Source organism: Cebidichthys violaceus, unplaced genomic scaffold (genome assembly GCF_023349555.1).
Source record: "Cebidichthys violaceus isolate CVI_PGR_0920_01 unplaced genomic scaffold, fCebVio1.0.p SCAF_79, whole genome shotgun sequence".
NCBI classification, from domain to species: Eukaryota; Metazoa; Chordata; class Actinopteri; order Perciformes; family Stichaeidae; genus Cebidichthys; species Cebidichthys violaceus.
Window position 1 is genome coordinate 684,686 of NW_027176963.1, and position 27,280 is coordinate 711,965.

At 41.1% G+C, this 27,280-nt stretch overlaps 3 protein-coding genes across 3 annotated transcripts; all 3 read right to left on the minus strand.

Moving 5' to 3' along the window:
* Positions 1 to 73: 73 nt before the first annotated feature.
* foxk1 (forkhead box K1) lies at positions 74 to 13,352 on the minus strand. Its single transcript, XM_068737410.1, has 9 exons — positions 12,813 to 13,352; positions 8,921 to 9,136; positions 5,763 to 5,964; positions 5,476 to 5,622; positions 4,687 to 4,880; positions 4,110 to 4,282; positions 3,769 to 4,017; positions 3,024 to 3,203; positions 74 to 2,175 (listed from the first exon to the last, which is right to left on the minus strand). Exons 1-9 carry the CDS (start codon positions 13,256 to 13,258, stop codon positions 1,955 to 1,957), a joined length of 2,028 nt encoding a protein of 675 aa, XP_068593511.1. The 5' UTR covers positions 13,259 to 13,352; the 3' UTR covers positions 74 to 1,954.
* Positions 13,353 to 15,001: 1,649 nt separating this feature from the next.
* Positions 15,002 to 20,361, minus strand: LOC137892349 (cytochrome P450 3A40-like). Its single transcript, XM_068737411.1, has 13 exons — positions 20,219 to 20,361; positions 20,014 to 20,107; positions 19,186 to 19,238; positions 18,925 to 19,024; positions 18,729 to 18,842; positions 18,499 to 18,587; positions 18,273 to 18,421; positions 18,002 to 18,129; positions 17,840 to 17,915; positions 17,584 to 17,744; positions 16,176 to 16,402; positions 15,819 to 15,981; positions 15,002 to 15,554 (listed from the first exon to the last, which is right to left on the minus strand). The coding sequence occupies exons 1-13, from the start codon at positions 20,287 to 20,289 to the stop codon at positions 15,465 to 15,467; spliced, it is 1,515 nt and encodes a 504-aa protein (XP_068593512.1). The 5' UTR covers positions 20,290 to 20,361; the 3' UTR covers positions 15,002 to 15,464.
* A 1,038-nt stretch (positions 20,362 to 21,399) lies between these two features.
* Positions 21,400 to 26,443, minus strand: LOC137892350 (cytochrome P450 3A40-like). The gene is made up of 13 exons (XM_068737412.1): positions 26,309 to 26,443; positions 26,104 to 26,197; positions 25,276 to 25,328; positions 25,015 to 25,114; positions 24,819 to 24,932; positions 24,589 to 24,677; positions 24,363 to 24,511; positions 24,092 to 24,219; positions 23,930 to 24,005; positions 23,674 to 23,834; positions 22,267 to 22,493; positions 21,928 to 22,090; positions 21,400 to 21,685 (listed from the first exon to the last, which is right to left on the minus strand). The coding sequence occupies exons 1-13, from the start codon at positions 26,377 to 26,379 to the stop codon at positions 21,596 to 21,598; spliced, it is 1,515 nt and encodes a 504-aa protein (XP_068593513.1). The 5' UTR covers positions 26,380 to 26,443; the 3' UTR covers positions 21,400 to 21,595.
* Positions 26,444 to 27,280: the final 837 nt, after the last annotated feature.

Consider the following 27,280-nt stretch of genomic DNA (forward strand, 5'->3'; position numbering starts at 1 on the left):
GAACAAAAACAATGTGAAAGAGAGTGGAGAGACCCAACATGGCCGACACCTGGTCACACAAGAGAAGACGATGTAATCCTTAAGTCAATGAGGAATTTTAATTTGTGCTACACATTTTAACAAATCACAAAAACATTTAAAAATACATATACTTCTCTATTTCCAGAATGTTTACGTATTGACGATAGCTGTTTTTACATATAGCAAAATATTTTTTCTTTTCTCCAAAATCAGAAAAAATACCTTCTAAATAGCTTTGTCATTTAGCAGATAGAGCAGCATACAATCATTACGCATCTTTTTTTGTTGTTTTTTTATTTTTCTAAATGTGCAACAACAATCACTGAAATCTTTCGCAGAGTGGGCCTGATCGCCAGCTAAAAAAAGAGGCCCGTGCGAGGACATTCAGAAAAGCTAAAGGCAGAGTGAGAATGAGAGATTAGAGTGGGTGGGGGTGGGGGTGGGGGGAGAAAGTGCTGAAAAATATCTAATGAGGGCGATGTCTGACAGGAATTGCTAAAAAAGCTTGATGCCTTTGTAGAGACTGCAAAGACAGAAACTGCTCACTGAGGAGAGGTAGATTGGGAGGAAGGTTAATGTATTTCAGGGGAATTGAAAGCAAAAGGGTGCAGTAGAAAATATGTGAGAAGTACCGTACAGAAAGAAAACAAGACGAGAGCTGTTGAAATCTGTGGTCATGTGTTGGTCCCGCCCCTTCCCCTCATAACTGATGCAACCAAACTGTCACCGTTTGTAGTGTTGCCGATCACGTCCTGTTAATGAAGCGCTGTGTTAACGATCTAAAAAAAAAAAAAGGTAAAGCTTTCTAAAGGTTAAAATAAAATGACAAAAAAAAGTAGAAATATTTAAGGCTTTAAGGATTATTACAATAATGCTTTCCTGTGCTAACACAAACAAAACTGTACGCACAGGCTGTTCCATTTCTCCTTTTACCACTACTGAAACGAGAAAAAAAAAATTAAAACAATCAGTTTGTCTACATTAGGTTAGCGCCACTTCAATCAACTCCAAATAGTTGCCTCTTTTTTTTTTTCTTTTTTTTTGTTGCCCTTCTCTGCTGTCCGATCACCCGGATCCTCTTGAATCGGAGGACATTCACACTGATAAACCAAACTGAGTTGTGAAGCAAAAACTGCAAAGTCCTTCTTCGTTATTCCTGGATTTCCTCCCCAAAAACAATACCCATTCCTTTTTGTTTGTGCTTTACAGAGAAGGCAAGAAGGAGAGACACCTCACATTCTGGGCCTTAATATATTTTCTTTTATTAAGAGAATCTTTTTCAGTAAGAATCGCCTTATGAAGAGTACAATCATATTCTTAACAGTCTCCCAAGCCCTATTAGTGGTCTGGGTATACGCAGCTAAGTCCTCCCTGTCCACTATTGTGTGAAGATACACAATATATCGACTCTGATCGTCACAGTTTCTTCTATAAATGCCGGCCGTTTCAAATCTCTGAACACACATTCCCCGGTTTTAAATCAGAAGTGCAGGAGTTCTTTGGCCTGAGAGTGACAGTAACTGATGCATCTCCTCCATCGACTAGAGGAAAGGTTGTATCTGAGATATTATCCAACATTCACATCGTAAAAGTAGTGCTGAAATGATTGTAAAATGCATAATGCTCTTATAAGCTTAATATCCTTACTTGTGTCGTCAGTGAGCGATGGATTACATTAAAAAGACTGTAAAGCTGAAAAAGTCCTGAAAGGTTTACTTGCTTTTTAAATTCAGAATGTAATTGAAAGTTTTTAATCTATTTTTGACCAAAAAAATATGTTCCTTAGAATTGAATTCCCTTCTGTCAAGAGAGGCTGCCTGTACATTTTTGTGGCCGTGGCGGCTGCAGTCATATCAAATGAGTATAAAAGGCAAGGCAGTTAGGGGACCATCGGCAGGCTGTCCGTCGGGTACCTGGTTAGAGGCCCCGGCCTTTACTTCCTAGGGTCGTGGGTTTGTGATGTCATGGCCACGATGACGGGCTGCTGAGCAGGCGTGACTTGACGCTGAGCAGGTTCAGTCCCGCCCTCGTCCTCCATCTTTGGCCGCTTGGCCTGGGGCTCAGCTAAAGTTTCTGCACTGGGCTGTCTACTCACCAGCACTGGAGGGGAGCTGGAGGCCTGGGCAGCCAGGATCTGGAGAGGACTACTCAGGCCTGAAAGAGAATGTAAAAAAAAGTAACTATCTGGATGCCTAAATCCCCATCTTTTATTTGCGTTTATTGGTTTTTAGTTTTACAGATGAGTTCAATGCAAATCATTTTTTATGACTTTATTAAGTTTTTATACACTTTTTTTACATCTTGTGAAATACTACACAGACTTTTTATATATTTTTGTTAAATAGTATATTATGACATAATATACTATGAGATGTATTATGTCATACTATATAATGCTTTTAACATTTTGTGACATGCTTCACTGACTTTATGATTTTCTTTGAGATGCTATGACTTTTCTTTTTTCCAAACACTACATTATTACTTTTTTGATATACTATACTGTTAATTTTGTTTTGACATTTTACACTTTTCATGAATTTTTTTAATGACACTATACTGTGTTTCAACATTATACTATGGTGTTATGACTTTTTTAGACATTCTATACTATGACTTTTATTAAGACATATTTAAAATACTATACTATGACTTTTTTAAAACTTTTGTAACAAGTATACTGTGACTTTCTTATTACGTTTTTAGTCATACTATACTCAAGATTGTATGACTTTTTACGACAAAGTATTTCATTAAATGTCACATTACAATGACCTTTTATTTGACATACTATACCACGACAATTTATGTCACATTTATGGCATATTATAATGTAACTTTTTAGTAATTCTTTTGTCACTATACCATGACTTTTTTTTTATGGCATTTTTATGGCATTTTCAAGGCATACTATATCATGACATTTTTTCTGGAATACTATACTATGACTTTTTATATGTATCATCCTGAGTGGTCAATGTTTGATTGCTGAAAAATCTTACCAGATGCATTGGCAAGACTGGTTGCAGTGGCAACAGCAGCAGCGGTGTGTTTGCCATTCTGAGTAACAGGACGAACAGGAAGCTGATGTAAACCGAGGACCAGGTTTCGTCCATGTCCATCCCCACCCTGCACTGCACTGTCCACGGTCTGGATCACTCGCTCTCTGGTCAGCTGGGCTTCTGATGGAAACACAATCAACACGTGTGAGCACATTGTAAACAAAGACCTTTGTCTGCTGCCGCAAGCTCAACGATTTAAAGCGTTTAGCTGTTAAATCATCACGTATATAATGATGCCTCTCACATTTTATTTCAAATTGGCTTCAATTCAACACCTCACCATCTGCGTCGACCAATTTTCCTCGGTGTCCATAACGTGAGTACACATGGGTCAGAGTTTCAAGTTATAAAATAGACTCCTGATACAAACTGAGGGAGCAGGTGACAGCAATACATTTTTAAAAAGTGTCTTTGAGGTCAACAGCATCAGCAGATTTTTTGAAACTATATTAGTGTTAAAATTACTGTAAAAAATGTTTTCTGCTCGCATCGAACCCCTTTGCAACTCAAAGTCCCAGAGTGATTTTCAATCATGCTACATCCCTGTTTATCTATATACCGGAGTACGACAATCCCACAACAGCTTTAGACAGTTAAGAGATCAATGTATTTAATGATTAGATAGTAATGTATCACATAATACATACAATTAGAGCACTTCTTAAAGAGATTCCCGTGGCTGTACCTCTGAGCTCAGTGTTGCCCTCTGCTCCTCCAACAGAGGGGGCGCTGTACCCATTAGGAGGGTTGGAAGATGGAGGGGCGCTGGTGACCACCCGCACCATGGTGATGGAGGACTGAGTGGGGTTCTGGAGGATGTGGATGGGCTGGATTTGGCCGCCGCCACCACCTGGAAGGAAAGCGAGGGCTTTCCCCTGGCCTGTCGGGTGAGCGGGTGCAGCCATGATGACATGCTGACCACTGACTGGAGATCCTACGCAGAGACACAACCATTTCACCTGTTCAGTAGGGCATGTGAAAGCCTTCATGCGTGTGTGTGTGTGTGTGTCTTTTGTGAAAGCTTACCTGGGGCACTCTGAGAATACCTATACTCGGGTACAGATGCCAGTTTGTTAGCCAGCTGTTCGTGGTGGTCGTGGGAGATAGGAGAGCCCTCCCTGCTCAGACATTCAGGAGTCTGCAGCCCGCTAGATGGAGGAGAAAGAAGTCCCTGGTGGGTTGGGGATGCAGGAGCACTTCTGAAAAAAAGAAGGAAGAGGGGGAAGAGAGACAGGAGCAAAAGGAGAAAGACCAAAGAAATCAATGAATACATCACGAGACTTCTTATAACATACAGAGCTCCCTGACTGCCAGTGCCTGCTGCTGAATATATTGACCTAGAAATCAGACTTACTTTGTTCTATCCAATCAAATGATAGCCAGGAGCAGAAGCAGAGAGAAGGGAGAAAGGGTTAACAGTCGAATCAGAAGCGACTGAGCATGTGTCTGAGTGTGCATGACAGTCATCTGTCTCTGTGTGTGTGTGTGTGTGTGTGTGTGTGTGTGTGTGTGTGTGTGTGTGTGTGTGTGTGTGTGTGTGTGTGTGTGTGTGTGTGTGTGTGTGTGCACCCACGCAGCTGAAGGCCTCATGTGATCAACTTACCTCGAAGACAGAGGTCCGAACGGCGTCCTAAAGCAAGCCACCCCTCTTTGCCGTCTTTTCCTGAAGGCTTGCTCCACTAACTTGCTCTCAGAAGCAGAATCTACCCGCCAAAAGCTCCCCTTCCCGGGCTCATCCTGAGAACGGGCCACTTTGAGAAAGTAGCGGTTGAGAGACAGGTTGTGTCTTATTGAGTTCTGCAGGAACAGGCAAAGCACATTGTTTTGTCACTGGTCACACAGAAATATCAATTAGAAAAGAATTCCTCACAGAAGCCTAAAGCTGAGGTTTATACTCGCTGTAGTGAAGCCGGCACGAGGTAAATGACGTAATGGCGTCATGCTTGAAGGCTCTGTAAGCCGTCACTGCGCTTGGTCACGCACCTCTGAATTTGTGTAACTATGCGTGCGCAAATACTCGCCGATAAAATGAATATTGTCTCGGGATTTCACAAAGAAGGTTCATTTGTTTTTAAATTCTTTAGAAACCGGAGATCTTAAAAATATTGACATTTGAGTAAATATTTTGCCAGCCGAATCAGATTGTGTACAGGATGCTCAACCTTTGTTTCTTTATAACTATAATGCATTTAATATTTGACTTTCTTTCTCTCTTTACGCCCGTTATCTGCTTGCTTCTTCCCAGTACATTTTGTTTGTAAGCCCTCTCGCGTTTTTGGAGAACAATGCAACGAAACCACACGTTGAGCACAAACGCATGCGCGCTCGGAGCTTGTGCTACAGTGCCACAGGCGAGTATAAAGAGAGCTTAAAACATGGTCACAATTTCTACCTGCCAGCCCTTGTCTGCAGTGCGGTAGTAGGGGTAGTGTTTGGTGATATGGGCGTAGATGCCACTGAGAGTCAGCTGTTTGTCCGGGGCAGAAGAGATGGCCTGGACGATCAGCTGTGCGTAGGAATAAGGTGGCTTGGACTCATCCTAGACGAAAAAAAGTCAAAAAGGTATTAACACCCACACATCGTCGAGCCCATAGTGTACAAGAAACCCCCTTTAAAAGTTACAATAGCGTTCTCAATGATGTACTCGGTTAACTCATGTTGATGTTACTGGGTCTTCACCTTGGGGCTGTCTCCACCAGCCGACTCCCCCCGCTGCTCACTCCCCCCGCCTCTCTGCTCGACGATGCTTCGTCTCTGCTCAGAAACAGCCTTGGCAGCGTATTCAGCTGCTAACTGGAGGTCGGAGGTCACGTTGCGTCCATAAGAGCGATACCCCGATGACCCAGCCCCTCGTGGACTAGCCGGACAGGAGTTAGGAACACTGGAGAAGAGAGGAAGGAGTCCGTCAACAGAGTCTCTCACTCAGGGTAGACCTTTGGAACGTCCAGCAGATGCGTTTTAGAAATGTCATCCCGAAGCCTCCGATTCAATAAAGATCACGTTCTGAAACGTCCCTTTGTCACAAAGACCAAATTAGTGATAGAAACTCCTAGAATCACTAATAAACTGTAACACAAACATACAGAAATCTACAAACTTTGTATGAAATGTTGCCAATACTGCCAAGAAAAACAAAACATTGATCAGTATTTTCTGTAAATCTTAATAGGTTGCAAAAAATAAATAGACACAAATAAAATCCACAAAGACCTTCTGTCTTTCTAATTGTCTTATAATAATTGTACATGATAATTGTACTATAATTTGAAAGATCCAGTGCCGTTTTAAACTAATACAGAATAAAATTGGTATTTTGATATAATCCTTTCAGCAGATCACACACACACACACACACACACACACACACACACACACACACACACACACACACACACACACACACACACACACACACACACAAGCTACATTTGGAAAAATGATAACAGCTCAGATCCGGGGCGTTCTTAACACATCATAAAACACACAGCATTGAGAAAAATAGTCAAAAGTATGTTAATGATTAACTAGGTTTTATCTGGTGCTGTTGAGAGACACAACACAAGGAAAACACAGTAACTTACACAACACACACCTGCTTCTGTTAGTAAAGTCAACACTGGTTTCTCGGAGAGTCTGTGTGCTTTGATTTGCCTTTAGCAACAGAGAGCCGAAGATACAGAGATAGTAACACACACACACACACACACACACACACACTCACACTCACACTCACACTCACACTCACACTCACACTCACACACACACTCACACACACACTAACACACACACACACACACACACACACACACACACACACACACACACACACACACACACACACACACACACAGCGAGGATATGTTTGTATTTTTTGGCAGGGGGAACTAGGCTGCAGACTGTTTTGCAAGTCGCTTTGTAAGCTCAGCTTTGAAAAATGAATGACGACAACAAGAAACTTCTAATGTTGCTCAGGGACATCTTGAGTTTGAAAATTAGGGCTGAACGATTTAAAAAAAATAGCTTATTGCAATTAGATGATTGGCAATATTAAATGGAATGACCATTTTGTCAACCTTCATTTCATTTAAATTGAAAAATATTAAAACAATGATGTGATATTTGTGGGACCTGTAACAAATAAAAGTTGTCTTAAGTCTGTAGAATATGATGTGTAGGCTGCATCTCTTCAATCATCTCCGTGTCAAATTGTATTTTGACACATTTTGCCTCCTGCGATTTGAAAACTGCAGGCCATATTGCGATGTTGACACATTGTTGAATCATTGTTCAGCCCTAATCAAAACATTTCATTAAAAGCCATGTGTGCCATTTATCTTTGCTTTCCTCTGACGCTGTTGAAACAGCAGCTCTGCATGTGTACACGGCCGGGGCAGAAGAACGTTACTGTATACAGTTCATTTCAGTTGCCAAACAGGAAAGGTGACTCTTACCACCCAGTGAAGAGACACTGTTGGTGTTTAAGTGGAGGCATGTGCTTTTACACAATACTGGTCTTCTGTTGTATTGTACTGTATGTGGATACTGTCAAGGAAGGTGGCACAACAACCTGCCCGAAAAAAAGGCCACAGTGAGAGTGGTGGAGAGATGTCTGAGCGAGCGTCTTCACTCTGTGCGAGTGTGTTGTGTGTTTGTCCATGTGCGAGAGAACAGGAGCCAAGGGCTGAGTGGGGGCTCTGAAAAGGAAACCGCGAATGGACGGAAAAAATGGCCTACAGGCAAAACAATCTGCCCGACAGCCAATCACACGCCTCGAAGCTGCAGCCATTCCATATAAGGCAGGCACACACAAGCTGACATTGGTGGGGACGTGTGATGCAGAGACCGTTACCGGCCACCAGAGGGCGCAATCAGCACCAGCGTGCTTTGCCAGAGTAGCACATGCTGTGTACATTTATAGAGCAGTGATTTTCAAACATGTGCCACCACGGCTTTTTAAGAGTGCAGGTTTCCACCGCGACGGAAACACTGCAGCAGCTGATGAATACTCCTTCAACCAGAAAGGAGATTATCAGGGAAAGTGAGCCGATATAGTATGTGGTTGGTGAAAACAGTGCAGGCCTGTGGGTCACAATTGGACAAATAACCAAAGCCTCACGTGTTTGCGGTTGCTTACGCGTGAATAAACATGTACAGACCCGAGACAAGGTAAGAAAGTAAACCGCTTGTGTACTGAGATAGACCTAAAACACTTCATGTATGATCTATCACACCACATGCAAAGACACAAATGAGTCACAAAATGCTGCTTTTTAAATAGATTTTCAGTCAAGGTGTAAAAATGGAACATACTGACGTTTGCTTGACAGAGCAAATCTCAGCATGATGATTGAATTAGCATCATGGCTGCAACAGTATTAGTAGATAGCTGATTTTGATTTGCTAACTTCCAGGGTGATGTCATCAGATTGTCAGTTTACCATCACAATGAAAAGGAAATCGGCTAATCCTCAAAACGAAGAAGCTGTAATCAGGGAGTGTTTGGTGTTTTTCTTATGAAATTGCAATTAATCATTTATCTAAATAGTTGCCAAGACGAATCAAATTATAGTCTGACTGTAACAACTAATATTTATTTAAACTCACAACTGGAGACTCAATCAAAACGTACCTTAAAGCTCAGCAAGCTTTGCGCTGATCTTAAACAGTCACAACAATGAACTGGAAAGTTGTTTATAAGTAAGAAACACTGACCCCTCCTGCCAAATCTGCTCTATATTTATGAAATGTGTACATTAGATAACATGCAGTGTTTGCATTTATCAATGTAAACCTGTTGGGGTTCATGTGCTCGTGTGTGTCTGTGGGTCTCTTCCTACCTGATGGTGCCTGTGGGCGAGGGCAGCGGCGAGCCGAATGCCCTGATGTGCTCTTCATGCTGCTGCATTGTGGGAATGCTGATTTTGAGGGGGGAAATGTGGGGCAGAAGCGGGCGGGGGGGAAGAGAGGCCTGGTCCCTCTCTCTGTGCTCCTCCGGCTGCAGGAGTGACATGAACTGGATCTTGATGACTGTACTGGGAAAACGAAACACACACCTGGAGAGCAGGACGGCCGGAGGGAGACAAGACAGACAGAGACAAAGACAGATTAGTGCACTGACTCCTATGCAATTTAACATATTTAATTCTAATCTGAAGTGACTGTTCTGAAGCTTTGAATCATATCACATGACTTTCCTCGGCAGATGGAATTTGCCCAGTTTTAAGTAAAAATGTCAATTTTTCTGAGCACTTTACCGATTTATTGTCTCAAGACTCAAACTTATTGTCTTAATGTGCTCAAGAAAAAGTAAATTTGAACATTTACAGTAAAATGACAATCATTATTTCCAAAGTCAAGTATGAACTTAATGATATTAGACGTTTGAATTATACATAGTGGATAACAAATCTACCACACGTGACAAGAAGCTTGTGTTTTATTTAGAAATATATCATTAAGCAATGACACTTTCCTCTCAACTATAGAGGTTTGTTGTTAATATATACAATGTCTTTAGCCAACACCTTTTGTGGGCAAAGAACTAGACTGGTGTAGACATAACATGTCATCCGTTAACCAGCATTTTGTCTTCTTTAAGCAGGTCTGGACAACTCTCTCAATAAAAGCAAGGATCAGTCAGGACCAAGTTAGTTCAAGCCCAAACAAAAAAATCAGGAAAATAACTGTGTGTGTGAGGGATTGAGTAAATGTTTAACAATGGAACTGTAATAACTAATGTAAGTAGTTTTAATGTTTCCTAGCAGGTTTAGGCAGCAAGGTTGCATATTCACTGAAGTTGTGTCTTTGTGGCTGCAACTGTCCTATCTGCCCAAATATGATCATTTGTGTCTTTAAGCAATAAACTGAATCCCTACTAATTCTAGGGGAGCTGGATCTCCCTGCAGAGACAAACAAACGAAAAAAGAAAAAAAAACATCAACACAAGACCACAAAGATTTGGTAAGCAGTTTCAGACAGTTAAACCAGTCTGTGTTCCATTGTTTCTCTATAATTTGACTTCTGCAGCTGCTTGTCCAATACTGGACCCATGTACAGTTTGCTCACAGCTGTCTCTGCCTAGAACAGGCCCTCCTCAACAAGTGGCTGTCCATGCAAGAAGAGCTCTAGTGAGGGAGGACAGTGCCTTGTGGCAACTCTTAAAGAGCTTCAGGGTCCCACAGCTGAGATGGAAGAGAATGTACATACAACATTTTTTTTTACTTAATTCCTTCACTCACCAGTCCCAGTTTGTCTGCCCGGGTAGCTAAGAGAAAGCCACTGTTCAAAAGAACTCACATGACAATTTGAATCGTGTTCGTGCCATAGAGCATGTGAGAGACAAAGTGGGAAAAGGTTTAAAAGAGGTCTTTATGGAATTCAGAGCAAATCTATGATTGAGAGATTGTATCCACACGGCTCTCAACATGGCGATGGCTGAGACAGCACCGTATGAGCGCAGTGCAGAGCGGTGACCATAGCTAGCTAGTGGGACACAAAAACAGAGACTAAAATGCACTAGAGCCGGACAGCAAATATAAACAAAGCACAGAGAAGCTCGGAGTACCCCACACACACACACACACACACACACACACACACACACACACACACACACACACACACACACACACACACTTCATTCTCTGTTCAGGACGCCATTACTCCACCATATCTTTACATACTTTGTAAAGATATAGCAAACAGTTGTTTGCTGCTATATAAATGTTCTGAATGTCACATAGAGAACCTTTTAATGGGACCACAATTAACCAATTTTGCAATTATACCGTGTCCCCGAAACACATCATAGCCAGCTGTGTGAATGCTTCACTACTGCAAGCTATTGAAGGCTTGAAAGGTAAGAGGGTTGGTAAAATGCAACAAAATACAAAATAAAGAAAATCTGCTTCAGCCTAAAGGAGTACTATCACTTAGGAGAACTATCGTACGGCAAAGAAATGACCCCAAACAATAGGGAAAACCTATACATAAATAACAACAACAACAACGTTAATGTCTTCAGACATCAGTCCAATCTGAAATTTGAGACAGAAGATGACACGGGGTCCTAGTGACACTGGACAGAGCTTGAGAAGTTCTGTAAAGAAAACTAATAATTGGCAGTCTCCAGATGACTTGAAGGGGGCGAATACAAGCAACTGTTTTGTGTTGTGCTCAATTTTTACTCCCAACAATCTGAAGACATTAGCTCATATTATCATATCTTTCTGCAAAGCAATGTCCTAAATAATCCACTTTGTTTCAAAGCTGTAAAATAATAAAATGTAAAACTCCTGTGAATGTACCAGGATAACTAAAATAACGAATTGCTAATAATGAATTGCCCTCTTCTACATTTGAAGGGGGTTCAGACTTAGCGCAATACAGTTTCCCCGCTAGCTTTGTAATCCTGAGACAGGCACCAGGACCAGAGAGTGTCACACATGAACATGGCTGTGTTGGATATGGCCTTGGTTTTTGAGTCCTGTGTTTACTCCATGTGCTCCTGCAATGAGGATGTCATTTCAGCCTATACTTCCTGTCCAATACTAGACACACCCCCAAACATTCCTGACAGCCAATCAGAGAGGATAATACACCCCCCCCCCCTTCCATGATTGACACACACACACACACACACACACACACACACACACACACACACACACACAAAGTCAAAGCTTTCAGTTTGAGATTTCCACCGAATTAAACGAACCTGTGAAGGCAAAATATTTTTGCCTCGACAGTGGTGCAACAACAGTTGGAGTAAAACAATATTCAAACTTTGTGATAAAAAAAATGTCAAGGTTTCAATACAAAACAAACACTATTGCATACATGACTCGTGAGCTGAGGGGTGCGTTTGTTTACATAAAGGTTAACGTGACGGCGAAAGGTTGGCTAGCAGCTTCACAACTAGCCAACATTGTCGCTCACATAATCGCCCTGAAACTGTTACTTATACTTACAGACACGTGAGACTAAATGTTCGGCTATTTTAGAAAGTCCAGGTCTACCACTATATGACAACACCACTACGTGCAACATATCATAGGAACCTTACGTTTGTTTTAACATTTGTTAAGTAGCTTTTGCTTGTCGGTAGGCCAAATGAAGCTAAGTTTGCTAACGGCTAAGACAAGCTAGCTAGGTTAATTCACTGGTTTACAAAGTGGGGTAAAAGGTTTCCCGGAGGGGGGTCCCACAGACAGATGAAACAAATAATAGTTTAACAGCTCAGGTGGACACATATTAGCATGTTACGTTACAGCTTCCCTGACCAAACCAAGGTTAAAGTGCACTTAAACCGAAGCTACACCCGATCAGACCAAATCAAACCGCTCTCATTAGGGGTGTCATGACTAACTTTGTACCCCTGTCAGAATGTGTCTCCGGTTTGTCCGTTTTAATAAGGAGAACGTTGTAAATTTGGAAAGCTAGTACATCGGCCAAAACAATTAGGAATTATGATTCAGTTATGTGTTCACAAAGCCCACATACAATTTTGTAGATTTTGTTTTTTCCTTTTTAATCAGCCGCCCGGTGTCCACTAAAGGGGGGGGGGGGGCTTTAAAGGGGACACGAAATATGTCATGACTGTCTCTGAGGCTGTTTGTCCAACAGTAGGTCAATGCTTACGTTGAACAGTAAAGTTTGGGTAGCCCAGCCAACAACCACACTCCGTGTTACCATAAGTAGCCTGTCGGTAGCGGCTATGCTAACACTCACTCTCTGGGTAGCGACAGCGGCGGCGCCCCTCTCCGCTGGAACACCCCGTCAACGAACACGCCATTCTTGCCCAAGCACCGGAGGGAGAAACCGTTCGTCTCGTCGTAGGTGATCTGCAGGTGTCGCCTGGAAATGAAGCTCGAGTGACCCATGTTGATGTCCACAGAGCCATGAGATGAGTTCCGGCCTATGGTGACCGTCCTCAGGCGCATCACAAACTCAAAGTCCCGGCCCTCGAGTCTGGCCAGGGCCTGCGGAGGAGGACAAGCGAGGCGCACGGGGAAAATCCCGGCGTCGGCGCGGGCTTCCATCATCGGAGGACCCAAGAGGGCGAGCGAGGGCTGGTGATAGGCGTGCGAGGTCACCGCGACGCGCACGGGACTGCATGGTGCCGACTGCAAAGCAAGCAGGGCTCGAGCTCCGGTGTCTTCCCGGTAGTCTGCCATCTTCTTTCAGGAGGGTCAACACACTCTCTCACGCACACACACACTTTACTTCTCGCACACACAAAGTTGCAACGTGAGAGTTTTCGGCCAGGGCACTTGTTCGTTCCGTGGCTGTCGGAACAACATGGAGTCCAAGTCGGTGCAAGAACGGGACTGGAGTCACCCGCCGGAACGGGACTGGTGCTGCGTTCAGGACCTCTTCGTAACCTTGCGACAATCGAACTGCACCCAGATTTTTCAAAACATTTTGAAAAAACATCATCCCCTGATGAACAGATTTTTAAGCATGTCCATGAAGTAGATTGGGGGATAAGTATTTTTGCATTGCATATTTTAAAGACCGAAACGTTTTAAATTGTTTTATCTGAGGCAAAGAAACATAAGAACAATATTTTTAAAAACACAATGAAGAAGAAAATAAAATGGAATAAACAGAGAAAAAAAAAATAGAAAAATATAAGAGACACCAAAAACGATGCTGCTACAGTGCAGTGAAAAGTTGCCTCAAATTCATGTTATGTTACAATTGGAGAAAATCCATGTCAGGCAATGCTATTTAAAAAAAACCTGTGGGACTGATTATGTTTACATCGGAAATAGAAACTTACCGCTCACTGACACGGAATTACAAACGAACATCAACAATGAACACCACATCTGGGCAACTCTGCCGATAGGCTGCAGTTGTTGTCGTCACACCAGGAAACTGCAGGTTAGGTTCAGTAGTATCTCAAGATTTATCTACTGTTATTATTCAGAACTGCTTATTCAATACAGCCTTTTACGGTCGTGTCTTTCCTGGATTGCAGATCTGGATACATCTAAATAGGTGCAAATGGTTCCGTGAATTAAACAAAAAATAAATTGATAAATTGCACAAATTGCGAAAAGACACTGAAAACATACCTAAGGGGCTTACGGTTCAGTATGTTGTTATTTTAACCTACATTTTGGGCGCCTAACCAATGTACCTCAAAATGGTGCATTTAATTGACATCATATTCAGCTGTTTTCAGCAGATAACCTGTGAGATGTTCCTCAATCCCCAAGAACATGTGGTGTCTGCAATGTAGTTGGTTTGCCCACCTCAGATTTTTTTCTTTTCATTTTTTTTCTTTTTTATCGCTACCCTCTGTTTATAAACATGGAAAGAACAAGATGGTTGAAAAATGTGGATAATGGATCTGTGAAGTAGCAGGAACACACGGACAAAAAAATTAATGAAAAGAGATCCTCCACATGAGGGCGCTGTTGTGATAGTAAACATCCAGAGAGACCGGCACATACAGTAATTATAACACAGTCACAGTAGGCCACTTAATGCACTCTGTTACTGAAATATTTTGTAAAACATTAACTCACTGCCTACGCTGATACTTGAATAAAACATTTTTAATTTTATTTTTAATTTTGGTCCTACAGTTACAGAGGGTGGAAAGAAATATGCAAACACTTGCATGATATAATGAAAGCCCGTGCAGTCAGCCTGCATAGACGACGACACAATAGTGGGTGGTGCTGTTGTGTTACGGTGTATTGCAACATGTTTTTTGTTATTTTGCCATTTCATCTGACCTCGTCTCATATGACCACGTGTGACTTACTGGGAAAGAAATTTCCCTTGTATTTTTACATGTTCTATTTTTTATTTACAAGCCTCTGTTGTAGAGACACAGTGTTATCAAAGTTGCATGTTGCTGTTCCAGTGATCAAATCACATATAAGAATGACAGTGCCCATAAGGAAAAGCCAAACTATCCTTTATTAGCACAGGCTTGACAAATTATCCATTTGTCACTTAGTTTAGGATGATTATTGGTGCAAGCTTTAATGGGAACAAAAAAGAGAACTAACTGATACAGATGTACACACAGCTGGACTATTAGGCCACCATTATAACATTACATTACATTACAGTCATTTAGCAGACGCTTTTATCCAAAGCGACTTACAATAAGTGCATTCAACATTGGTAATCAAAAGAACTACTAGTCACCAGAAGTCATAAGTACATCTCCTTTTCCAAACAAGCATCTAAGAGCATGAAGCAGAGCATAATTCAGAGCCAAAGTACAGTGCAGAAACAAGAAAAACAGTTAGTGCTATAAGTAATACGAATACAATAAGTGCAACAAGCTAGTATGAATGCAATAAGTGCTAATATAAGAATGGATATATTCATATTCCTTTATCTCGTTCATCCTTTTTAGTTTGAGGATTCAGAACGTGACACCAGCTTAAGTTTGATTGGTCGTTTTGGCATCACCAGGGTCTGGATGTCCATCTCAATGGGGATCTGACAGGAAATGACATGTGAAGGGAAAATAATTGGTCAAACAATGTATCAACAATGTATGAAACATATAAACAGCTGGCAGTATCACAAAAGGTAAAAAAGGCTTCATGGCCTTTGCAATACCCTGATTGGCTATCTTTGGCATTATATAAGCCTCACTATCTCAATCAAACTAGCAATAAATACAATTTGGACAGCAATATGCCATAAAAGATGATTATTCATTCACCATAAAAAAAGCAATAACAATCAGTGTGGTCTCACCTCAGTCTCCTTACACACAGAGAAGCTGAAACTCTGCAGGATCTCCACCAGTGCTAGTTTCATCATCACCAGAGCAAATCGCATCCCGATGCAGTTCCTTGGTCCTGCCCCAAAAGGCATGTACGTGTAGGGATCAATAGACTCCTTGTTTTCCTTGCTGAACCTGAGGAAGCACGCACATACACACACACATACACACACATATACGTATACACACACACACACACACACACACACACACACACACACACATACACACACAATGTATCAATAACAGAAATTAAGCAATTGCCTGCAGAGCTCAGGTCCTTTCTGCTGCACTTTTGTTAAACATAAACATATGAATCCTTTCTATACCTCTCAGGTTTGAACTCCTCGGGCTCGGGCCACAGACCAGCATCCCGGTGCAGCGGCCATATTGGTACCATGACAACCATATCTTTTGGAATCACAAGACCATTTATCTCCACAGTCGCCTTGGCCACACGCTCCAGACGTGGGGCAATGGGGTACAATCGGAGAGACTCGTTGATGACGCTGTCTAGATACTCCATCTGCATCAGAGCCTGGTACTCAACGGGACCCTACTCAAACACAGAGACGCTCCGTTAAATTGGGCAAAGTTAGGAGTTACCAGAATCCCTGAGGGAATACTTTGATGGTTGATGGAGGTACTGAGGTTAAAAACACACTGTTACTGTCCTTTATAGGTTTAGATCAGAAGACTGATGTCTCATCATGTCTGTCTGGAAAATATGAGGCTACAGCCAGCAACCAGTTAGCTTAGCATAAAGGCTTGACCAAAACATTTAAAAAGGAAAAAATCTGCCTATCAGGACCTCTAATGCTCACTAAATTTACACATATTTTATACCTTGTTTGTTTAATCAACTCAAAAAGTAACATTGTGATTTTACAGGGGCTTGCTGTTTCCCCATTTCCAGATCTATGCTAAGCTAACCGGCTGTAGCCTTACATTTTCTGTAAATACATGAGAGTGGTATGAAGCCTCTCTGCAAGAAATGTCCAAATATTAATGATAAATAATATGACTAAGTGTAATGTGAAAGGGGCCAGTCGTTATAACACACCCAGAAAATAAACACATCATTTTGCAGTTCTGCTGAGCTTTGTAGCCTCTTTTAGGTCATAGAAGACAGACAATGTAGTGAATTATGCTTATCCATGGCAACCCTATGGCCAAGTGGTCAAGCCTCATACCACATGGGTGCAAATGCCCTGAGCTGCAAGTCCCTGGTTTGATTCCCGTTTTGGCTGGATTATTTGCTGCATGTCATTCCCCTCTTCTCCTGTCTCTCCACTGTCAAATAAAGGTATAAAATACCCCCCAAACGAATTATGCTTCTCTGGAGATACAAATAAACATCTCTGTGATCCTAGGCTGAGAGTCACGCAAACATATCCAAGTACTCTCTCACTCCTTTGCAGCACAAGGAAGCGTAATTTCAGCGTCACACAACTAACCACTAACGATACTTCTCTCAAGAGTTTGTGGAAGTCAAACAACAGCTAAAAGAAAAGTGATTAAATTCATCAGGTGGGCAGAAACACAACCCCGATGATAATTAATGTTGCTCTGTGCCTGCTGGATGTGTAAATAAGCACTTAATATAGTGATTATATATCAAATCTATAACCTCAACTGCCCCCAAGTGGCCAAAAAATAATGAAAGCAGCTTTAAATTGATTATTTTGAGGCCTTCCTGCAACCTCAAATGTTGTCCTCTATCTACTCCCAACGCACCTTGTTCGGGAAGGTGGAGTCGACCTCCTCCTGCAGCCGTTTCATGACATGAGGGTTCGTTGCCAGATTGTAAGCCAAGAAGGCGAGAGAGCTGCTGCTTGTTTCGTAGCCAGCAAAGAGGAAAATCATTGCTTGAGAAAGGATCTCATGATCGCTTAAACCTGGGGAGGTAGCAAGGAGATAGAGTTAGAATAGCTTTTAGTTGTGCTGTTATGTGTGTGTAGATACTGTACATGGCTGTGTATGTGTGTTTCACCTTTATTTGGTTCATTTTGACTGAGGTCATTGTTTTTCTGGGAGTCAATCATCAGCTGAAGGAAATCCACTCGACTCTAAAAGTAGACATATAAGAGAATAGCTGTGATTGTAGTTCTGCTGATGCAAAGAGATGTGGATGCACAGGCACAGACAGTCATACCTTTTGCTTGCTGTTCTCTCGGTTAGACTTGATCTTCTTCAGCGCAGCGTAAAAGAAGTCTGTGACAGACGTAGGGAAAAAGGAAAACTCCATCTTCTCAAGAATTGGACCCATAAAGGGGAAGAAAGCTGGAATTAAGCAGAAAGCATCACACTTATCAAGGACACAGGGCCGACCGTGACTGTAAACATTCACAACGCAGACATTTTGGGATTACCAGCCAGATGGACAAAATTATGAATAGCTGCATTTTATAAAATGATTTCTGTACCAACAATGAGGAAGAGAGGGCTTAAAAAGTCAAACGCCAGCATCTTCTTGATGTTAGTGACAAAAGGGTCTGAGGGGTTGTTGAGCGAGTCTATGTCCACACTGAAGGCTGTGCTGGTTACTACATCCATGCTGTAGGGTCCAAAGAACCTAAAGGGAAAACAAAAAGAGTTAACTTCATACATTCTCTGGAATAAGTTGAAGTGATTGGTGTAATGTGTTCTTACTCTTTCAGCTCTAAGGGTTCATCTTTGTCTGCCTTCTTTTTCATGCTGCTGGTCAGGATAGCAGAGTGGTGCTTCATTATGCCAAACATCTGAGACACAGATAGACAGAAAAAAAGGCTTTCTGAAATACTGGTAAATAAAACACAGTGCAATACACTGGCAAAAAGAAAATAAATCTGTTCAACATGCAATAAAAGGCAGAGGAGGTACAGAGCAGGAGGGGGCCGTACCTCCTTCAGTCTTCCTGAGGTGAAGGAGGGCGAGAGGACACTGCGGATCCTCCTCCACTGGTCATCCTCAGCGATGGACACTGCATCATACAGTTGCCCGTTCAGGTAGAAGTTCTGTAACAGAGAATCACACGCTGATGAGGAGAGTTCAAGCAACCACGAGTGTCTGAATGTGTTATGAAGTTAGTTTGCTTACTCTGCGATTGGTGAAGAGAGAGTAACACTCCTTTATCAGCACAGCTTTTATCATAGCAGGATCTGTGATGCACAGCACGGGCTGACGGCCATCAAAAATGCTAAATAATAACAATTGAACAGAATATGAATAGAAAAATAACGAAACACCAGGTGAGCTTTTTCTGCAGACATATCAATCGACCTTGTAAAACAGGTAACACTATATAAGAGAGACTTTATATGCATACAGAAACACACACTGTACAACATGCAGACTTACCCCCATACTTTTCCATATTTCTTGAAGCAATCTGTGTCAAAGTTGATGAATCCCTGTGTACAAGAAAAATAATAAACAGATCATGAAATATTTGTAGCATGAACATGTTCTAATTAAATATGTCGATATGTAGGACTGGAGTCGCTACGATGCATATTAATGGTCAAATGTTTACTCAATTATCCCAACGTCTTCACTTCAAAGCTGTTATCCTTCTATTAAACAACAATACAATGAAATATCTTCAAACAGACAGATCACAGAATAGAAAAAGGGAAAATGTGAAAATTCAAAATTGAATAACAAAATTGTGTTACTTTCTCTTTTATACGTGAAGAAATTGGATTCTGAAAAGGCTATTACTGTAGTCCCACCTTTCCTAAGCTTAAACCTGTGAAATTCATTCCATGGGAATTATTTTCTACTAAATATTTTGTTGTATTTTCTTATTAAAGAGAAGTCCGTGAATTATCCTGAGTAAACAGGACATTGTTTCTGAAAAGCAGCTTTTCAAGAAACTGTTGAAACTGTAAACTTTTGTGAGTGCGACACATTAACGTATCTGTTAAGAGATCCAAACTCGACAACAACACCTCCGATGATACGTGTTCACTGTTAAAACTTCAAGGCAGATTTCTTAACGTGGTCATAAATAACTAGAGGGTCATTCTATCTTAACAGCACTCGTTTCAAAACGGGAAAGACAGGTCTTGCTCAACATTATGCCTGACCTTTTTCCCACTTGTTAGGTTGAATTACTCCAGTATATACCTTGCTAAGCCTGTAGATCTATTATGTACTACTTCTAAAAAAAACATGTTTACCAACCTTTCTATATGCCAGCATAGTGCCGAAAAAAGGGACTGGTTTGGGACCAGGGACGCCCAATTTCTTAAATGTTCCAAATGTCCAGCAGGAATACCTGTAGAACAAAACAAACAAAAACAGAAAGAAGAGAAGAGATTTTGATCACACAGACAAACACAAATAAACAGGGTACAAATACCTGTTACAAGTATTCTTAAACACTTACACAAAGATCAATGTGATGAGAGCCACCAGAAGGGTCCAGGTCTCAGCGGAGAAAAAGAGGGAGAAGCCCATCTCTGCAGGTTTTCTCTCTTCTTTCAATAGTGGCACAAGCTCCAATAACACCTCAAATCACTGACCATCGGTTTTTATCTGCAGCACTTCCCTTTGGTGTGAGTAAGGGAAGTGTGTGAGGGTTGAACCAATGGGAAGTCGGCAGTGTCATGTGAATCATTGACAGAAAGAGTCCAAGCAGCATTCCTAATTATCTGTGACTCTGCCATTTTGGGAGCTAAATTATTATATAGCTTGTGTTAAGAAAGATAGGACTCACACAAAGTTCATGATAACAGCTTAAAGTAATATGTAATATATTCTTAATTTACTTCTAGATATTATTCTTGTATATCTCCTGCTACTTGTGATTCAAATGTTTCAGGCACACATAGTATATCATAATCACAGTAGGCCACTTAATGCACTCTATTACTGAAATATCTTGTAAAACATGAACTCACTGCCTGGGCTGATACTTGAATAAAACATTTTTTCTTTTTAAAGATTTCGGTCCTATAGTTTACAGAGGGGGGAAAGAAATATGCAAACACTTGCATAATATAACTAGAACATTTTGCAAGAAATGTTGACAGTGTGGCTGCTACTGCCCGAAGACATTGCAAAATACTGTATATACGTCAATATTACCAGTAGCATCATTGAGGTTCATTTGAGATATTGTTTCTCTCATTTCTGCATTTTAAATTCATCCTCTCTGATTGAATCTTGTATTTGTGAGGGACAGCTATTGCTTCATAGAAACACATAGTTGACAGACACACACACACACACACACACACACACACGCGCTGCATCATTTCTGTATTTAAGATATATACCTTTGTTTGAGATACATACCTTTGGAAATGACAGGAGCTATCAAGAGACAATAGTGGGTGGTGCTGTTGTGTTACGGTGTATTGCAACATGTTTTTTGTTATTTTGTCATTTCACCTGACCTCGTCTCATATGACCACGTGTGACTTACTGGGAAAGAAATTTCCCCTCGTATTTTCACATGTTCTATTTTTTATTTTCAAGCCTCTGTTGTAGAGACACAGTGTTATCAAAGTTGCATGTTGCTGTTCCAGTGATCAAATCACATATAAGAATGACAGTGCCCATAAGGAAAAGCCAAACTATCCTTTATTAGCACAGGCTTGACAAATTATCCATTTGTCACTTAGTTTAGGATGATTAATGGTGCAAGCTTTAATGGGAACAAAAAAGAAAACTAACTGATACAGATGTACACACAGCTGGACTATTAGGCTACCATTATAAAAATGGAAATGTTCATATTCCTTTATCTCATTCATTCTTTTTAGTTTGAGGATTCAGAACGTGACACCAGCTTAAGTGTGATTGGTCGTTTTGGCATCAGCAGTCCCTGGATGTCCATCTCAATGGGGATCTGACAGGAAATGACATGTGAAGGGAAAATAATTGTGAACAAAGTCAACAATGTATGAAACATATAAACAGCTGGCAGTATCACAAAAGGTAAAAAAGGCTTCAAGGCCTTTGCAATACCCTGATTGGCTATCTCAATATCCCAATCAAACTAGCAATAAATACAATTTGGACAGCAATATGCCATAAAAGATGATTATTCATTCACCATAAAAAAAGCAATAACAATCAGTGTGGTCTCACCTCAGTCTCCTTACACACAGAGAAGGTGAAACTCTGCAGGATCTCCACCAGTGCTAGTTTCATCATCACCAGAGCAAATCGCATCCCGATGCAGTTCCTTGGTCCTGCCCCAAAAGGCATGTACGTGTAGGGATCAATAGACTCCTTGTTTTCCTTGCTGAACCTGAGGAGGCACGCACATACACACACACATACACACACATATACACATACACACACACACACATACACACACACACACACAATATATCAATAACAGAAATTAAGCAATTGCCTGCAGAGCTCAGGTCCTTTCTGCTGCACTTTTGTTAAACATAAACATATGAATCCTTTCTATACCTCTCAGGTTTGAACTCCTCGGGCTCGGGCCACAGACCAGCATCCCGGTGCAGCGGCCATGTTGGTACCATGACAACCATATCTTTTGGAATCACAAGACCATTTATCTCCACAGTCGCCTTGGCCACACGCTCCAGACGTGGGGCAATGGGGTACAATCGGAGAGACTCGTTGATGACGCTGTCTAGATACTCCATCTGCATCAGAGCCTGGTACTCAACGGGACCCTACTCAAACACAGAGACGCTCCGTTAAATTGGGCAAAGTTAGGAGTTACCAGAATCCCTGAGCGAATACTTTGATGGTTGATGGAGGTACTGAGGTTAAAAACACACTGTTACTGTCCTTTATAGGTTTAGATCAGAAGACTGATGTCTCATCATGTCTGTCTGGAAAATATGAGGCTACAGCCAGCAACCAGTTAGCTTAGCATAAAGGCTTGACCAAAACATTTAAAAAGAAAAAAATCTGCCTATCAGGACCTCTAATGCTCACTAAATTTACACATATTTTATACCTTGTTTGTTTAATCAACTCAAAAAGGAACATTGTGATTTTACAGGGGCTTGCTGTTTCCCCATTTCCAGATCTATGCTAAGCTAACCGGCTGTAGCCTTACATTTTCTGTAAATACATGAGAGTGGTATGAAGCCTCTCTGCAAGAAATGTCCAAATATTAATGATAAATAATATGACTAAGTGTAATGTGAAAGGGGCCAGTCGTTATAACACACCCAGAAAATAAACACATCATTTTGCAGTTCTGCTGAGCTTTGTAGCCTCTTTTAGGTCATAGAAGACAGACAATGTAGTGAATTATGCTTATCCATGGCAATCCTATGGCCAAGTGGTCAAGCCTCATACCACATGGGCGCAAATGCCCTGAGCTGCAAGTCCCTGGTTTGATTCCCGTTTTGGCTGGATTATTTGCTGCATGTCATTCCCCTCTTCTCCTGTCTCTCCACTGTCAAATAAAGGTATAAAATACCCCCCAACGAATTATGCTTCTCTGGAGATACAAATAAACATCTCTGCGATCCTAGGCTGAGAGTCACGCAAACATATCCAAGTACTCTCTCACTCCTTTGCAGCACAAGGAAGCGTAATTTCAGCGTCACACAACTAACCACTAACGATACTTCTCTCAAGAGTTTGTGGAAGTCAAACAACAGCTAAAAGAAAAGTGATTAAATTCATCAGGTGGGCAGAAACACAACCCCGATGATAATTAATGTTGCTCTGTGCCTGCTGGATGTGTAACTAAGCACTTAATATAGTGATTATATATCAAATCTATAACCTCAACTGCCCCCAAGTGGCCAAAAAATAATGAAAGCAGCTTTAAATTGATTATTTTGAGGCCTTCCTGCAACCTCAAATGTTGTCCTCTATCTACTCCCAACGCACCTTGTTCGGGAAGGTGGAGTCGACCTCCTCCTGCAGCCGTTTCATGACATGAGGGTTCGTTGCCAGATTGTAAGCCAAGAAGGCGAGAGAGCTGCTGCTTGTTTCATAGCCAGCAAAGAGGAAAATCATTGCTTGAGAAAGGATCTCATGATCGCTTAAACCTGGGGAGGTAGCAAGGAGATAGAGTTAGAATAGCTTTTAGTTGTGCTGTTATGTGTGTGTAGATACTGTACATGGCTGTGTATGTGTGTTTCACCTTTATTTGGTTCATTTTGACTGAGGTCATTGTTTTTCTGGGAGTCAATCATCAGCTGAAGGAAATCCACTCGACTCTAAAAGTAGACATATAAGAGAATAGCTGTGATTGTAGTTCTGCTGATGCAAAGAGATGTGGATGCACAGGCACAGACAGTCATACCTTTTGCTTGCTGTTCTCTCGGTTAGACTTGATCTTCTTCAGCGCAGCGTAAAAGAAGTCTGTGACAGACGTAGGGAAAAAGGAAAACTCCATCTTCTCAAGAATTGGACCCATAAAGGGGAAGAAAGCTGGAATTAAGCAGAAAGCATCACACTTATCAAGGACACAGGGCCGACCGTGACTGTAAACATTCACAACGCAGACATTTTGGGATTACCAGCCAGATGGACAAAATTATGAATAGCTGCATTTTATAAAATGATTTCTGTACCAACAATGAGGAAGAGAGGGTTAAAAAGGTCAAACTTCAGCATCTTCTTGATGTTAGTGACAAAAGGGTCTGAGGGGTTGTTGAGCGAGTCTATGTCCACACTGAAGGCTGTGCTGGTTACTACATCCATGCTGTAGGGTCCAAAGAACCTAAAGGGAAAACAAAAAGAGTTAACTTCATACATTCTCTGGAATAAGTTGAAGTGATTGGTGTAATGTGTTCTTACTCTTTCAGCTCTAAGGGTTCATCTTTGTCTGCCTTCTTTTTCATGCTGCTGGTCAGGATAGCAGAGTGGTGCTTCATTATGCCAAACATCTGAGACACAGATAGACAGAAAAAAAGGCTTTCTGAAATACTGGTAAATAAAACACAGTGCAATACACTGGCAAAAAGAAAATAAATCTGTTCAACATGCAATAAAAGGCAGAGGAGGTACAGAGCAGGAGGGGGCCGTACCTCCTTCAGTCTTCCTGAGGTGAAGGAGGGCGAGAGGACACTGCGGATCCTCCTCCACTGGTCATCCTCAGCGATGGACACTGCATCATACAGTTGCCCGTTCAGGCGGAAGTTCTGTAACAGAGAATCACACGCTGATGAGGAGAGTTCAAGCAACCACGAGTGTCTGAATGTGTTATGAAGTTAGTTTGCTTACTCTGCGATTGGTGAAGAGAGAGTAACACTCCTTTATCAGCACAGCTTTTATCATAGCAGGATCTGTGATGCACAGCACGGGCTGACGGCCATCAAAAATGCTAAATAATAACAATTGAACAGAATATGAATAGAAAAATAACGAAACACCAGGTGAGCTTTTTCTGCAGACATATCAATCGACCTTGTAAAACAGGTAACACTATATAAGAGAGACTTTATATGCATACAGAAACACACACTGTACAACATGCAGACTTACCCCCATACTTTTCCATATTTCTTGAAGCAATCTGTGTCAAAGTTGATGAATCCCTGTGTACAAGAAAAATAATAAACAGATCATGAAATATTTGTAGCATGAACATGTTCTAATTAAATATGTCGATATGTAGGACTGGAGTCGCTACGATGCATATTAATGGTCAAATGTTTACTCAATTATCCCAACGTCTTCACTTCAAAGCTGTTATCCTTCTATTAAACAACAATACAATAAAATATCTTTAAACAGACAGATCACAGAATAGAAAAAGGGAAAATGTGAAGATTCAAAATTGAATAACAAAATTGTGTTACTTTCTCTTTTATACATGAAGAAATTGGATTCTGAAAAGGCTATTACTGTAGTCCCACCTTTCCTAAGCTTAAACCTGTGAAATTCATTCCATGGGAATTATTTTCTACTAAATATTTTGTTGTATTTTCTTATTAAAGAGAAGTCCGTGAATTATCCTGAGTAAACAGGACATTGTTTCTGAAAAGCAGCTTTTCAAGAAACTGTTGAAACTGTAAACTTTTGTGAGTGCGACACATTAACGTATCTGTTAAGAGATCCAAACTCGACAACAACACCTCCGATGATACGTGTTCACTGTTAAAACTTCAAGGCAGATTTCTTAACGTGGTCATAAATAACTAGAGGGTCATTCTATCTTAACAGCACTCGTTTCAAAACGGGAAAGACAGGTCTTGCTCAACATTATGCCTGACCTTTTTCCCACTTGTTAGGTTGAATTACTCCAGTATATACCTTGCTAAGCCTGTAGATCTATTATGTACTACTTCTAAAAAAAACATGTTTACCAACCTTTCTATATGCCAGCATAGTGCCGAAAAAAGGGACTGGTTTGGGACCAGGGACGCCCAATTTCTTAAATGTTCCAAATGTCCAGCAGGAATACCTGTAGAACAAAACAAACAAAAACAGAAAGAAGAGAAGAGATTTTGATCACACAGACAAACACAAATAAACAGGGTACAAATACCTGTTACAAGTATTCTTAAACACTTACACAAAGATCAATGTGATGAGAGCCACCAGAAGGGTCCAGGTCTCAGCGGAGAAAAAGAGGGAGAAGCCCATCTCTGCAGGTTTTCTCTCTTCTTTCAATAGTGGCACAAGCTCCAATAACACCTCAAATCACTGACCATCGGTTTTTATCTGCAGCACTTCCCTTTGGTGTGAGTAAGGGAAGTGTGTGAGGGTTGAACCAATAGGAAGTCGGCAGTGTCATGTGAATCATTGACAGAAAGAGTCCAAGCAGCATTCCTAATTATCTGTGACTCTGCCATTTTGGGAGCTAAATTATTATATAGCTTGTGTTAAGAAAGATAGGACTCACGCAAAGTTCATGATAACAGCTTAAAGTAATATGTAATATATTCTTAATTTACTTCTAGATATTATTCTTGTATATCTCCTGCTACTTGTGATTCAAATGTTTCAGGCACACATAGTATATCATAATCACAGTAGGCCACTTAATGCACTCTATTACTGAAATATCTTGTAAAACATGAACTCACTGCCTGGGCTGATACTTGAATAAAACATTTTTTCTTTTTAAAGATTTCGGTCCTATAGTTTACAGAGGGGGGAAAGAAATATGCAAACACTTGCATAATATAACTAGAACATTTTGCAAGAAATGTTGACAGTGTGGCTGCTACTGCCCGAAGACATTGCAAAATACTGTATATACGTCAATATTACCAGTAGCATCATTGAGGTTCATTTGAGATATTGTTTCTCTCATTTCTGCATTTTAAATTCATCCTCTCTGATTGAATCTTGTATTTGTGAGGGACAGCTATTGCTTCATAGAAACACATAGTTGACAGACACACACACACACACACACACACACACACGCGCTGCATCATTTCTGTATTTAAGATATATACCTTTGTTTGAGATACATACCTTTGGAAATGACAGGAGCTATCAAGAGACAATAGTGGGTGGTGCTGTTGTGTTACGGTGT